This window comes from Scylla paramamosain, chromosome 39 (assembly GCF_035594125.1).
Source record: "Scylla paramamosain isolate STU-SP2022 chromosome 39, ASM3559412v1, whole genome shotgun sequence".
Lineage (NCBI taxonomy): Eukaryota > Metazoa > Arthropoda > Malacostraca > Decapoda > Portunidae > Scylla > Scylla paramamosain.
In genome coordinates this window covers 12,714,882-12,730,633 of record NC_087189.1, presented here as the reverse complement: position 1 = coordinate 12,730,633, position 15,752 = coordinate 12,714,882, and the positions used below count along the sequence as shown (strand labels likewise).

The 15,752-nt window shown below is 43.3% G+C and overlaps 2 protein-coding genes across 2 annotated transcripts in view; both read right to left on the bottom strand.

The window, feature by feature from the left end:
- LOC135092212 (nuclear factor related to kappa-B-binding protein-like) overlaps nucleotides 1-12,939 on the bottom strand; it is a 29,149-nt gene extending 16,210 nt beyond the window's left edge. Inside the window, exons 1-12 of the mRNA XM_063990540.1 lie at nucleotides 12,787-12,939; nucleotides 11,773-11,902; nucleotides 9,164-9,387; nucleotides 8,132-8,520; nucleotides 7,128-7,337; nucleotides 6,203-6,435; nucleotides 5,112-5,241; nucleotides 3,754-3,948; nucleotides 3,029-3,159; nucleotides 2,113-2,352; nucleotides 895-1,040; nucleotides 223-342 (exon numbers count right to left, since the gene is read on the bottom strand). Coding sequence (XP_063846610.1) covers nucleotides 223-342; nucleotides 895-1,040; nucleotides 2,113-2,352; nucleotides 3,029-3,159; nucleotides 3,754-3,948; nucleotides 5,112-5,241; nucleotides 6,203-6,435; nucleotides 7,128-7,337; nucleotides 8,132-8,520; nucleotides 9,164-9,387; nucleotides 11,773-11,902; nucleotides 12,787-12,831 — 2,193 coding nt within the window. The 5' untranslated portion in view covers nucleotides 12,832-12,939. The remainder of the gene's footprint in view (nucleotides 1-222; nucleotides 343-894; nucleotides 1,041-2,112; nucleotides 2,353-3,028; nucleotides 3,160-3,753; nucleotides 3,949-5,111; nucleotides 5,242-6,202; nucleotides 6,436-7,127; nucleotides 7,338-8,131; nucleotides 8,521-9,163; nucleotides 9,388-11,772; nucleotides 11,903-12,786) is intronic.
- A 643-nt stretch (nucleotides 12,940-13,582) lies between these two features.
- The window catches only part of LOC135092215 (nuclear factor related to kappa-B-binding protein-like), a 6,297-nt gene continuing 4,127 nt past the window's right edge, over nucleotides 13,583-15,752 (bottom strand). Inside the window, 5 exon segments of the mRNA XM_063990547.1 lie at nucleotides 13,583-13,648; nucleotides 13,650-13,721; nucleotides 13,723-13,758; nucleotides 13,760-13,774; nucleotides 15,746-15,752. The exon segment at nucleotides 15,746-15,752 is cut by the window's right edge and continues 141 nt beyond it. Coding sequence (XP_063846617.1) covers nucleotides 13,598-13,648; nucleotides 13,650-13,721; nucleotides 13,723-13,758; nucleotides 13,760-13,774; nucleotides 15,746-15,752 — 181 coding nt within the window. The 3' untranslated portion in view covers nucleotides 13,583-13,597.

Below are 15,752 nucleotides of genomic sequence, written 5' to 3'. Positions count from 1 at the left end.
ACTGAAGACAAGAAGCAGCCATGAATCATCTAGCTACACTGAGCCACAGAGACACAACAAACTGATGAGAAAGGACAATCATCCAGTAAATACAGCCACATATAAATAGAGCAGAGCCACCCAGCCACGCTCAGCCAGCCAGCCAGCCGGACACAAACACAGTAGAGGCAGCATTGGGTGTTGGTAATGCAGGCAACAAGTCACCTCAGCCCAGTGACTCACTCTTACAGAAGTCAATGCTTTGCCAATGCCCGCTGCCCCGAGGTGCTCCAGCTTCACAGGACTCTCTGCTTTAGGCTTGGCCAGCACCGCCATCTCCTCCTGCTTCAGCTTCACCTCCGCCTGTGTGTGGGATGGACAGGATGATGTGGTGAGGTATGGAATAGATTGGAGGAAATATAAAGGAAGAATGGTAAATAATAAAGAATTTAAGAACATGGAAATACACACACATAGATGGGTGGAAGGGATAGGATGTAAAGAATTCAAGAACAAACAGACATATGCACAAACTGATGGTATGGAAGGGACGGGAGGAAAATAAGGGAAGAAAGATAAGTAATAAAGAATTCAATAACATAAAAACACATACACATACAAATGGATGGAATAAACAATAAGGGAAGAAAGATAAATAATAAAGAATGCCAGAATAAACTAATACACACACAAATAGAGGGATGGATAGAAGATAAAATATAAGGGAAGAAAGACAAATAAAGAATTCAAAACAAACAAACACAGGAATGGAAATATCACTTCTTGAAATGAACTGAATGAAAAGGTGGTCAGTACAAAGAACATCCATAGATAAAAGAAGACATGAAGACAACAAAAGCTTCACTCAAATCACGTATACTTCAAACAGATGAGCATGGCCAGGTAAACACACACCTTGGCCACAGGAGTAAGGGGTTCAAGGGCCACATTGGGAGAGGCCTTGAGGGTGACGGGCTCCTTGCTCTTGGTGCGGCTTTGTCTGCGCGGCGCCGGTTTCTTCAGCTTGTTGCCACCGGGACCATTGAGGTGGTGCATGCGCTCTGTGGGGGAAAATAGGTACATAAGGGAAGCTATATGAAAAGTGCCTACCGTTTCCCCAAAGAAGAAGAAAAAAAAAGAGGAAAACCTACTAACATGAAAAATAAGGGAAGCTGCAAGAAGTCCATCAGACCTACATGTGGCAGTCCCTGTATGAAACACAGCTACCATTTCCACTAAGGAGAACAACAACAACAACAACAACAATAACAACAACAACAACAACAACAACAACAACAACAACAACAACAGAAAACCCTAAGAACACAAAAGTTGATACAGGAAGCCATCAGACCTACACGTGGCAGTCCCTGTATGAAACATGCCTACCTACTTCTATAAATCTGTCTAATCTTCTTTTAAAGCTCCCTAATAACTCAGCACCAACAACCTGATTATTGAGTCTATTCCACTGGGTACAGGAATGGACTAAAGAGAAAGGGAGATAATAAAGGGATGTAGGAGAGGAAAAATTAGACAAGTAAGGAGAGAGGGATGACTGAAAGAAAAAGAGAAAGGAAGAAAAGAAAGGAATGTAAAAGGAAAAGTTAGACAAGAAAGGAGGGATGATTGAAAGAAAAGAGAGAAAAGGAGAAAAGATAGGATCATGGAGAGAGAGAGAGGAAAGTAAGGAGAGAAGAATGACCAAAAGAAAGAAAAAAGAGAAAAGGAAACAAGAAAGAAAAAGAAGAGGAAGAAGCAGGTTTAAGTATCAATTTATCAGACTTGAACCAACCAACATCACTGGCAGCAGCAACAACAACAACAACCTACGAACAAAAGAGTTGATGCAAGAATTATTACCAAACCTTCCATCTTACTCTTACCATTCCCACAACACATCACCATTAATCTCTCCCCCCATCACCTCAATCCCTCTCTACTACAACCAAGTAAACACAACCAGACAAGCACACACACAGACCAAACACCTCTTCACTAGGAAACACAGAAGCAGGCAGGGAGTTCCAGAGAAAACCTAGACCTCTCTATGCTATAACCAGGCAAACAAGACCTGGCAAGCACACACACACACACACATACACACACACATAAACACACACACATACTCACCAAACTCCTCTTCACTACGGTTGCGGTGAAGATAAATCCATTGTTTCCTTGGAGTGTCGTACTTCACACAAGGATCGTGCTCATAGTGGAGACGATCCAGGGCACCCGACACCACACTGTTCAGGTTGTTCTCGGCAGTGGGGCTGGTCAAGGGCGCTAAGTACTGGGACTCCTTCAGTAATTCACATATATCCGACCGTGTGCCTTCCCCATTCGGCAGCCGCGCCACAGCATCCCTCACTGTGATGGTGGAATAGGGAGGGATGGTTGAGCGGTTGAGGTGGTGGAGATAAAGTGAGATGGAGGGATGGAATTGTGGTAGAACTGCAAAGGATGGGAGTCACTGAGGAGGATGCAAGGGACAGAAACAACTGAGGGAGACTTATACATGGTGCCAACCCCTCACTCTATGGAAATGGCAAAAGGAAAAGGTGGTGGTACTGGAAGACACAAGGGATATAAACAACTGGAGGAGATTCACCACTGGGAAACAACAAAAGATGTGATGTGTGATATGGGATTCAATTAAGTAAGGCATTTGAGCATAACAGAGGAGAGAAAAGGAAAGGTGAGAACAGAGGAGAGAAAACAGAAGAGAAGATAAGAGAACAGGAGAGGAGTGGGAAGGAAAATGGGAAAAATTTGGAAGACAAAAACACAAAGTCAAAAAATGGGGAGGGAAAAGGAAAGATGAGAGGAGTAGAGAAGATTAAAGGGAAAATAAGAGGATAGGAAAGGTGCAGGAAGAATAAAAGGGAAAAATTTAGACGAAAAAGAGAAAAAATAAAAACCTATGAACTTAACAACAAAGAGAAGTGGAACAGCAAAAGAAACACAAGAAAACACAAAAATAAGAAGTGTAAACAAAACCACACAAAGGACAACAGCACAGAGGAACATTACAAACAAGTCTTACCAAGGGAGAGGATGGTGACATAAGCAGGTCTGTCAGGCACAAGGAGGGAGTGTCCACGAGCTTTGTTGAGTCCCGTCTGCTGTGTGTAGATTCCTTTCACTGGCCCCACTACACTCTCATAGCCGTGCATTCTGAAAGGGTAATGATGTGAGAGAGAGAGGGAGAGAGAGAGAGAGAGAGAGAGAGTGGGAAAGACAGTAGATATTCACAAGTCCCTGTCTAAGAATATTACAACAAACTCAACAAACTCAGACACAGCACAATTATTACCTGATCTTCCACCTTTCTCTTACCATTCCAAGTACACATCATCATTAATCCCTCATCCCGTCACTCCTGGTTCCCTCCAACCCTACTGATGTTCCTCCCATCACTCCACCAAGACCCAGTGATCCTCTTCCATTCCTTTCCTCCATCACCCTCAAACTTTTCCAGGACTTGAATTTTTGTCATCCTCCTCCCAATTCTGTTTTCCTATTAACCACTACAACCATCACAACTTTCCCCATTTCCAGCCACTCTAATACCCATCACCATCACCATTCACTATCATTCTTTCCCATATTCTCAACCATTCTAATATGCACCATCATCACCTCTTCAGGCCAACCCCTTCCCATCCCTCCCCACCAATTCCCAGCCACTATACTCCCAACCACCATCACCTTCAAGCCACCCCCTCTCGCATCCCTCCCCACCTTCCCCACCAATTCTTGCCTCCCCACCTGTATGTGTAAGCTTTGTGGGGCTTTTCATAGCGTAATTTCTCCTGTGCACGGTAGAGTTCCTTCTCGGTGTCTGTGGCTGCCTGCACTGTCCATTTGGTGTAGCAGCGAGGAGGAGGAATGATATCACTCTCCTCCACTTCCAGCTTAGTACCCACCAGGTCATCCTCGATCCACTCACTGCTCATGGAGGACCTGGAAAGATGGGGGGTTGTGTTGGTGGATCTGTGTGCTAGTGTGTTTACTATGGGGACCTGTACAGAAGGATGGGTGTTTGTGTTATCGGGTCTGTTTTTTGTTAAAGTGTTTTGTATGGGGACCTGTACAGAAAAGTGGGTGTTTGTACTGGTGTATCTGTCATTTGGAGTGAGTTTAGTATGGACAGATCATGATTAACAAGCTTTAAATTCATGGTATGTTGTAGTTATTAGTAAAGTAATGCACAGAAAGATGGGTGTTTGTACTTGTGAATCTGTCATTTGGAGTGAGCTTAGTTTAGTATGGGCAGATCAAGCTTTAACTTGGTGATATACTGTAGTTATGAAGTAATGCACAAAAAGATAAAATGTCTGTACTTGTGAATCTGTCATATGGAGTTTAGTTTAGTATGAGTAGATTATGCCTTGCAAATGCTCAATTCTTGATATTTTCTAGTTGTGGGTAGTGTAATGCACATAAAGATGGATGTTTTGTACTAATGAATCTGTTATTTGAAGTGTTTAGTATGGAAACATCACAGCTCACACACAGACACTCAATTCATGAAATGCTGCCATTATGAATAAAGTAATTCTGTCCTCAGATCTGATGTATAAATGCAGGGTTTGCAAGTAAAATACATGAGTGTTTATTGTTTTCAATTTGTTGTCCTGAAATGATGGAATATCTTAATCAATAAATTACAAAAAAAAAATCACACACACACACACACACACACACACAGACTCTGAGTCTGTCCAGACTATCCACCAGGCACTGAGAGGCTCTGGAAAAGTTTGCAAGGGGACTGCTGCATCATCCACGTCTGAGACACATGCTGCCGCCTGACGCGCCTTGCCCGGTCCGTGCCACTAGACACCACAAGATAATGCCCTTAAAGGCGCCACGCACGGACCGGTAGACTCAGTGCGATTCCCACCATGGTGTGAGCCATCAATCAATAGTATTTCCTTTCTAGATTAGACTTAGCTTTAGGATAAAGTTTAAGTATTTCCCCACCCCCTCTGTACATTTTCAGTTTGTTAATTGCCTAAACAATAAACCATTTATTATCATTATTATTACACACACACACACACACACACACACACACACACACACACACACACACACACACACACACACACTCTACCACACACTTGTTAGCCAGCCAGAACTGTGCGAGGGGCTCCAGGTGGCCGTCACTGTCCCGGCCAGCACCTATCCACTGGTACACCTTCAGCTGACTCTTGTACTCTATGTACGGCACAAAGTCTGCTGGCTGTACATCTGGAACAAAGTTTGAAGCGTTAGAGGGTTTTATTTTATATATCTTATTTTTTTTATTTAAGATGGGTACTGCCTAAGGGAGAAAAAAAAAAAAAAAAAACTGAGGTGCCAGTCCCTAAGGAAAGGTCAAAAAGATCATATAAATTGCAGGATAAATGTCTTGAAACCTCCCTCCTGAAAGAGTTTAAGTCACAGGAAGGAGGAAATACAGAAGCAGGCAGGGAGTTCCAGAGTTTACCAGAATACAGGATGAATGACTGAGAATATTAACTCTTGCATTAGAGAGGCAAACAGAACAGGACTGTGAGAAAGCAGGAAGTTTTGTGCAGCAAGATCACAGGAGGAGGGAAGCACACAGTCAGAAAGATCAGAAGAGCAGTTTGTGAAAATATCAGAAGATAGCAAGAAATGTAATGAGGAGAATAATTTGGTATTGATTCTACATTAAGTGTCCTATAACTACTGAGGTTGTTGAGGAGGTTCACTCAGTCTTCTCCTTAATCCAAATAATCTCTCCTGATTTGTCCATGTTGGGCCAAAAATTATTCTCTCTCTTCCCCTTTTGGCATTCTTAAGTTTTCACTCCAGGTTTTACTAAGATCCCAAGTTTCTGATCCACAAGTTATAAGTAATGAACAAATCATCTAAATATTTAGGCATCCTCTTTTGGGACAGGCACCTCGGTGGGGACTCTTTTTTCACTTTGTTGGCCTTGGCCAGAGTCCCTCTTATATTAAAAAGAAAAAAATCATCTTATTCACACCCTTCTAACACTTATCCATAATTTCACCCTTCATTTTTCCATTCAGCAAAATAAACAAATAAATAAATACATAAAAGAAATCCTCATCTTATCTACACCCTTCCCAACATCCATCCATAATTTCACCCACCCACCCACCCACCCACCCACCCACCCAGCCATCCTTCATCCTTCACCCAACCCACCACCTTCTCTCACCAGTAAAGTGTCCACAGAGAAAGTTGATGGCTGAGGGGAGGATGTCCACCCAGGAGGGGACAAGGGAGTACCACTCATTGAGGGGCGCGATGGCTGACTCCTGCCACACACGGATGCTTGACTCCAGCTGTGCCCGAGTCATCCGCTGCTCCCCTGTTGAGCAGATGATGTCCCTGGCCAAACTGAAGAAGCAGATGTGTGTCTCCTGGGTGAGCTCCGGTGCAATGCAGGCACTGACGGGGAGACGAAGAGTATGTTAGCGAGGACTGATTGAATTAAGACACTGCAAGAGATTAAATGGAGTCAATATTTGCTCTCTGATCTCTTTCCCTTCCTTGAGGCACTGAGGGGAGAGACTGTCTGATTGAAATGATTGAATTAAGACAATGAATAAAATCAAACAGAGCCAATATTTGCTTTCCTATCTCTTTCTCTTCCTCCTATTTCCTTTCTTGCTCTCCTCTCCCACTGTAACTCCTTCAGAGCTCTAAAGGACAAGAAGCTTTACCAATACCACTAATCCTACTCCTTTCTGAACTTCCTTTCTGCTTGTATCCCCTTTGTCCTGTCACACATATGCACCTCTCCTCCTCTCAGGCCCATATTCAAAAACCCTCTACCCTCTCTACCCCTACTCTCTAACCACAACTATTTTCCAAGGCTACAGAGACGATTAGCTGGGTTCTCAAGACTGTTTCTCCCATTAGTAATGTAGAAGAAATCTTGTAAATCTGTCACTAGAACTGTAAAAACATCCTTAAAAACTAACTTCAACTAGAGCATTTTGAATGCAATGGAGGTGCAGTGAGCTCGAAGGAAGATTTACATTACAAACCCCTCTAGTCTTACTCCTTCATCTTCCTCTCTATCTCTACCCCCTTTGTCCTTCCCCTCTCACAAGCACCTCTCCCACTCTCAGCCTCACCCAATACTCTCCAAGGCAGCAGTGAGTTCGGAGGAAGTTTCTATTGCAGCAGCCGTCACCTGGTCCTCCATCATCTCCTCCTTCACCTCCTCCTTGAACTTCTCCTCCTTTATTGGCAGCTGCTCCATCCCCACCAAGCTGCCCACCTCCACCTCCTCCAGCGGCAGGTCTTGTGGCTCCAGCTTCACTCGAGTTTCCTTCGCCACCACCCTGAGGAAGTCAATGCATGTGGTGAGTGAAGAAGAAAATGGAAATGTTCTCATATACTCAACCTAAATCACAGACATACACACACACACATACATACATACACATCAAAATAAGCCATATTGTCACATACACAGACATACATACACATACACAGCTTTTCCACATTTTTCTAGTCATTTTTCATAGAGATTTAGATGGAGATACTGAAACAAAACAGTGAGATACAGTTTTCATGCTTTGAAGCTTTTTAGTGTCTACTTAATTAAAGAGAGAAAATACAGAAGAAAAATGATACAGAATAAAGGATTTCAGTGCCTCACCTTTTGGAATTTGACAAAGATAAATAAAAACAAGAACATGACACAAGAAAAAACCTCAGTGTTGCACCTTTAGGAGTGTGACAATGATAAATAAAAACAAGACAAAAATAAAAGATAAATAAATAAATAAATAAAAGTTTAACCTCACCTTTTTAAATTTGACAACAATAAAGAAAAACAAGAAGACACTGAAAAAAACCCCCTGAGCTTTACCATTTAAAATTTGATGAAAAAAAAAAAAATGAACTTAACATTTTAAACTTAACAAAGACAAAATAAAAACCAACAGAACAACAACAAAAAAAAAAGAACTTCAGTGCCTCACCTCTTCAAATTCAACACAAACAAAAAACAAAATAAAAAAAAAAAAAAAACAAGAAAAGAAATAAATAAGTACACCTGACCCTCACCACTGAAACTTAACAAAGACAAACAAAAGCAACACCACGACAAAAAAGCCCCTCTGAACCTCACCTTCCCTTGACCGGACTGAGGACAACAGGCGGCACCTCCTTCTTCACCTCCGTCTCCTCTGAATCACTGACCGACGACGACGAGGACGACGAGGACGACGATTCTGTGTCACTCTGGGGTTCCGTCTTCACCACAGTTGCCCCAGGAAGATCTATGTGGTGGTGGAGGGAGTGGTGCGAACTGGCAGAGGACGGGAGGATCAGGGAGGATGACGAGGACGATAGTGATGATGACGGAGGTTCCTTTTTGACCTTTATCTTCTTCTTGGGACGCTCTGGAGGCAAGGGTGAGGCTGTGGAGGTCCTCTGGGGTGGTCGCTTCATTTGTACCTGGGCACGGGTGATGATGTCCTGCAGGGTGATGCCACGGGTGTCCAGGTCCACTGAGCTCTGTGGAAGGTGTGGGTGATGGAGGTGGGGGCAGGGCAGTGGTGATTGGATGGTGGTGAGGGAAGCTCTCCACAATCAGGCAATGAAATGCAGTGACTGACAAAGCTGTGTGTGCAGGGAACATTGACAGCTTTAAAGAGAAACATGACAAATTAACTTTAAAAGGAGGGACATTACAAGCTTGACTCAATCCTGTTAAAATACAATTAGGTAAGAACAATTAAGTAAGAACATACACACATACACACACACGCACACGGAGGAAGAGGGTGGGCATACACTTTACTCCTGTCCTCTACATCATCACATTTTTTATTACTAGAACTGAGTCAGCACATCTGTGAGAGAAGACAAGATTTGGAAGGCTGAAAAATTAAGAAAGACATGATTTGAAGAGCTGAAAAATTAGGGTAGATGTGATCTGAAAAGGCAGAAAATGAGTAACAGGGAGCAATAAAAGAGAAAGTGAAGAACAGCACACAGACACACACAGAGAAACACAATACAGAGAGAATGGATTATCATAAATATCGGCAGGATAGCATAAGTGTAGACTTCTCCTGTAAACAAAAACTAGGTACACACACACACACACACACACACACACACACACACACACACACACACACACACACATACATACCTCTCTCTTGCTCCGCCTGAGCCTGTGTGCCGCCAGCATGGCCCTGAAGTGGTCGTCGGTGAGGTCCAGGGGGTTGTTGGTGGGTGTGATGCGCAGCTCCAGGTCCAGTGCCAGGGAGCCGCTGCTGTGTGTGGCCCGCACCGGCAGCAGGTCTGGCGGCAGAGACGACTCCAGGCCCCCTAGTTGCCGCCGCTGCTTCTTGTTCAGTGACGCACCAGGACCCTCTGTGATGGTGATGGTGATGGTGGTGGTGATGGTGGTGGTGGTGGTGGTGGTGGTGGTGAGGTTGGTGGTAGTGGTGGTGGTGGTGGTGGTAGCAGTGGTCAGGAAAAAAGATGTTTCAAGGTCAGAAAAGAAATACAAACACACACAAGTGAAAGTGATTTACAATTTATAAACATTCAATTTATATATTCTTTTAAGGTGTCTTGATTTACAAATTCATATCCCCATCTCAGGTAAAAGTGAATTACAGTTTACTAACATATAGTTTTTACATCTTTTGAAGCTGTCGATTTACAAATGCAAATTCCCATTACAAAATCAAAATCTCATTAAAATTATCTCCAACAGCACCAGATGCATCAAGACAGCATCAGATACAGAAAACTGTAGCTCAACTTGATGTAAAACTTTTTATTTACAAGTGTTTCTTAACCACTTCACTTTGGATGCTTAAAAAACACACATTGTTCATAAACTGTCTAGACCTGCAAGCAATAACTTATCTAATTTCTAATACTATCATTTCTCTCTCTCTCTCTCTCTCTCTCTCTCTCTCTCTCTCTCTCTCTCTCTCTGAGTCAACCCTTCAGTTGTCATAGAAATATGAAACAGGAGTTGTTTTTCTAGGTATAAGAATGACACACACACACACACACACACACACACACACACACACACACACACAAGAGGACACAGTAAGAAGAAAGTTAAATGTAGAAGAGACATCGAGAAGTATAGTTTTCCTCACAGAAGTGTGAACAAATGGAATGAACTCAGTGAAGACGCTGTCAATGTCGTAACTGTCAATGCTTTTAAGACCAAACTGGATATAGAGACGGGATACTATGAGATTACTCCACTCCCATAAACCACAACTAGGTAAACACACACACACACACACACACACAATTTGGGGTGGTTGGAGGGCAGTAAATTACAGAAAAGGTATTAATAGGTGAAGGAAGGATAAATGGGAAGGGAAGGGAAAGCAAAGTTATCAGAAAAAAGATTAGTGGGCAGCTGTGTGTTTGCACATGTGAGTGAGTCACATTCTCTCTCTCTCTCTCTCTCTCTCTCTCTCTCTCTCTCTCTCTCTCTCTCTCTCTCTCTCTCTCTGTATATACACACACACACACACACACACACACACAAAGTAAGTAATAGACACACATCCACTACCCCTTCATTCATCAGTAACTGTCCTAAAACGACCTTCACAGCTGCATCAGCACACGCGCGCGCGCACACACACACACAGACACACACACACACACACAGAGAGAGAGAGAGAGAGAGAGAGAGAGAGAGAGAGAGAGAGAGAGAGAGAGAGAGAGAGAGAGAGAGAGAGAGAGAGAGAGAGAGAGAGAGAGAGAGAGAGAGAGAGAGAGAGAGAGAGAGTAAGGGGAGGGAAGGAGAGGAGGGTAAGAGGCCAAGGGATGAACAAGGGAAGGGGGGAACTGTACCTCTCTTTAGAGTCTCCCCTCCCTGGTGGAGGGGCATAGGACATGAGAAGGATAGGGGGATAAGGAAGATAAGGGAAGAAACACAGGGGAGGGAAACTATGATGTAAGGCTCTGCCAGTGAGACTTCCTCAATCTGGATAGAGGGTGGGGTGTGGGGCAGCTCATTTACATGACTGGTGGGAACAAGGAGGGTGGGAGGAGCAACAGAAACGCAAGGACATAATACGGAGACTGTCAAGACAAGTCAAAACAGGATACGGGATTGCTCAACAACAACTAAAATAGAATCCAACCATGACGCCTATGTAGGTGTCACTGTATTGAAGGGGTTAAGGCACATTACTCATTCCCTGCCCACTTCTGTATTTCCTCCTTGCTAAGCCTTGAACCCTTTCAAAAGGAAGACCTCAAAACACTTATTCTCCAATTTTCAATTAAATTTTTGACCCTTCTTTAGGGACTGGCACCTCAGTGAGCTTTTTTTCTCTCACTCTTTCTCTTTTTGTTTCCCTTGGCTAGTGTCCCTCTTACATAAAAAAAACTAATCCTGAGTCATTACAGATCATGGCTTGGGGGAGAGAGAGAGAGAGAGAGAGAGAGAGAGAGAGAGAGAGAGAGAGAGAGAGAGAGAGAGAGAGAGAGAGAGAGAGAGAGAGAGAGAGAGAGAGAGAGAGAGAGAAAGAAAGAAAGAAAGAAAGAAAGAAAGAAAGAGAGAGAGAGAGAGAGAGAGAGAGAGAGAGAGAGAGAGAGAGAGAGAGAGAGAGAGAGAGAGAGAGAGAGAGAGAGAGAGAGAGAGAGAGAGAGAGAGAGAGAGAGAGAGAGAGAGAGAGAGAGAGAGAGAGAGAGAGAGAGAGAGAGAGAGAGAGAGAGAGAGAAAATCACAGGCAGCCCTCCCTCCAGCAGCACCTCCTCACCACACACCTGGGTAGATCTCATCCTCGGAAAGGTCGCTGGTGTCGCCCACCTCCGCCTTGATGGCTGCCAGCTCCCGGAAGTATCTTTTCTTGGTGCAGTATTCAATGGAGGTTCTGGAGCTCTTCTTCTTGTTGTGCTGTGGTGCAGAGAGGAAGGCAGATGTACCACTCAGACCAAGTGAAGCAGTGAGAAGAGGAGCAGAATGCATAATGGAAAGTGATGATAAAAAGTGAGATAGTTTTGGTCATGTTTTAATCAGAGAAGACCAGGAACCAATTAAAAGAGCCTGCAAAAAAAAAAAAACAGTTAAGGGAAGACTGAGGGAAAGACAGAAGATGGAGGGATGGAGGTGTGGCAGAACTGCAAAGGATGGGAGTCACGTACAAAGATGCAAGGGAAAGAAACAACTGGAGGAGACTCGTACATGGTGCCTACCCTTCACTCTGGGGATGCAGCTGAAGGAGAGGCAGGTACAGAAAGGAAAGGTGTGTGTGTGTGTACTGGTGATGAAGACCAAGGAGGATGTGTATGAGATGGAAATGGAGGTGGATAAGAAGGGAGAGAAGATTGAAATGAAGAGAAAGAATAAGGATACATAGATGGGAGGAAGGTAAGAGAAAGATCCACATTCAAAAACACCTTGCTCTCTCACCACGACTATTTTCCAAGGCCACAGAAACAATCAGCCAAGTTCCCAAGACTGTTTCTCCTGTTAACAATGTATAAATCTTGTTAACCTGTCACTGGGACCATAAAAACCTGTGTAACTTGAACTGGGGCCTTTGAAACAAGTAGAGGTCCATGCAGAAGTGTTTCAGAGTGTAGACCAAAAAACAGTAAATGAGCGAGATTATAAAATTACAAAGATAAGAGGACATGGAAACTCCAACACTCTGCCAAAGCAAGTTTCAAAGCTGGACACAACACAGAAACAGAGAGACGACACCCTAACAAGGCAAGTTTCAGACCTGGACGCAACACACAGTATACAGAGACAATACCAGGGACACGAGAGCTTACCAGGGGAGGTAGTCTGGGTATCTTGGGCACGTCATCAGGTGGCATGCTGCTGACTATGTCCAGCACTCTTTTCCGTCTCACCAGGATCTCCTCAAGGGTGTGGTGGAGGTACTGCTTCTGTCTGTACCTGTGGTGGTAGTGGTTGGTGGTAGTGGTTAGGTGAGGTAGAGTATTGTTTGTGGTGTGTTTGGCGGAGAAAAAACAGAGGTAGAAGAATTGAAAGGAAATAGAGAAAATGAAAAATGAAAGAAAGGAAGGATAGGGAGGAAAAAGTTGGAGGAGGAGAGTGATCAGCGAAGATAGAGAAAGGTAAGGAAAAAAAAAGGGAGATAAGAGAAATGAAGGGAAGGAAAAATAAAAAAAAAAGAAGTAAAAGGAAAAGAAATAAAGGAATAAAGAAAGGAAAAGAAACAAGGAAAAGTCAAGAAAACAAAAAGAGAGAAGAGAAAGAAAACCCAAGACTCAATGTGTCAAAACTTCACACGCACCATCAACAGTTACTTCTTTCCCTCCCCTCTATCCCACCCTCCCTCTTAGAAAACTAGTAAACAAGGAAAGCCTGCAGGAAGCCATCAGGCCTACATGTGGCAATCCCTGTTTCCACTTATCATCCCAATCCACAAATCTGTCTAATCTTTTAAAGCTCCCTAATAACTCACACAAACAACCTGATTACTGAGGCCATTCCATTGATCCACCATCCTGTCTGTGAACCAATTCCTATCTCTAAAACTTTTTCATGTCCTATCCTGGTCATTGATGTCTCCAGCTTGGCCGAGCACTCACCTGTACTCCCTGGAACAGTATCTTCTTATGGATGGCCCCTCATCTTTGCAATCTCAGGGTTGAAGAATCCTTTTGCACAGCTGCTCGTGGAAGAGGCGGAGCGGGTGTGTGCCGTGCCGGAAGTTCTCGTCCATAAAGAACATTTCCAGGGGTGCGCGTCTTCTCCTGCAGGTCGTTTTGTGGGAACGGTTGGAAGGAACCCCTGCAGGAGGATGTGTGGGGGAGCAGGGTGAGTGACAGCCAGGCCACAAGAAAGATGGAAGCACAGTGGTAAAATAACAGATAATGATACATAAATTTTGGCTAACAAGAGAGGAGAAAATAAAGAAAAAGAAAACAGAAGGAACCCTAATAGGACAATGAGTGGAGATGAGTGAAAGCAATGTCACAAAAAGATCACCAATCTTAATGGCAAGTACTAGAGAACAATGCATAAATTTTGGCTAACAAGAAGAAGGGGAAAGAAAATGAAAACCGAAGGAACCCCTGCAGGAGGACATGTGGAGGTGAAGGGTGAGTAACAGCCAGGCCACAGAGAGATGTAATAGACAGTGGCATAAATTTTGGTTAACAAGAGAAAAGAAAAGAAGAAAAGAAAGACCCAGATAGCGAGAAAGGACACATAAGGGAATGACAAACAAGATGGACTATTGCACAACACCAATGCATGAATTAATGGAATAAATAAACAGAATACATAAATTTTGGGTAACAAGATAAAAGAAAAGGAAAGAAAATTAAGAGAATAGAAAGAACCCCTGCAGATATGTGGATGTGCAGGGTTAGTGACAGCCAGGGCACTAAACAGATGAAAGCACAATAAGTAACAATGACACAAATTCTAATAGGAGAAACAAAAAGAGGAAAACAGAACACACAGGCAGTGATAAGAGACACCTAAGGGAATGACAAACAAAATAACAACACCAACAGCAAACACTACAGAATGATACATAAACTTTGACTAACAGGAGAAAAGAAAAAGAGGGAGAAAGAACAAGGCAGAAGGGACAAATCAGACAGTACAGTTTCAAGGGGAACAATCCTGACCAACTCAACTTAATTTCATCTGAGTCCAACAAAAAAATCATTAGTTCTTTAATCCCATGCAAATATGCAATAGTTTACTTACAAAGGCTCAGAGGTCATGAGAATGTGCTTGCTGTTAAGTTTTCTATCCAGCCACACAGAGATACTTATTTATACAGCAAGTTAATGATGATATAATTTGATGAGTCTTGTATGATCTGTTCCCTCACAGCAAACTGGATAACAGGCACTTTTAACAATACATGTTTAGGTGAGGCCAGTGCTGATACTCACAGAATTGCTGGATAACTTCATGACCTCAAGCAGTGGTACATGGGAACTATGAAGACTGAAGAGAGAGAGAGAGAGAGAGAGAGAGAGAGAGAGAGAGAGGAGAGAGAGAGAGAGAGAGAGAGAGAGAGAGAGAGAGAGAGAGAGAGAGAGAGTGAGAGAGAGAGAGAGAGAGAGAGAGAGAGAGAGAGAGAGAGAGAGGAGAGAGAGGAGAGAGACCCACTAACCCTTCTACTGCAATATATAACAATTCCCACCACTAGAAACAACATACAGTCTTTACAACCCTCTACAAGAAAGAACATAAAAAATAACATATTTCGCAATTTCCAACTAGTACAGTGTCTGGAGGTCGCTGAGGAACAAGAAAAGGTGTCTCAGTGGTTGATGATGAAGGAAAGATAGACTAAACAGCAGTGAAAGAATTAAGCCAGATTCAAATACAGGTTAAGTCAGTTTCAGATGCAGTCTACACCTTTTCCCTGACCAACATCAAGAAGGACAGATAGACAGAGGGACAGGGACAGAGGAATACAGGGGCAGAGAAACAGAGACGGAGAGAAATAGAAGGACAGAGACAGAGAGAAACAGAGGGGCAAAGAGACAGAGAAACAGACATAGACAAAGATAGAGACAGAGAGAAAGAGGAACAGACAGAGGAACAAAGAAACAAAGGAACAGAGAGACAGAAAAACAGAGGAATAAAGGGTCAGAGGAACTAACAGACACAGACACAGACAGAGAAACAGAAACAGAGAGACAAAGGAAGAGAGAGACAGAGAGACAGAGGGACACAGGGACAAGGAGACAGATGAACAGAGACACAGAGAGACACAAGGGCAGAGGGACGCACCATTAGC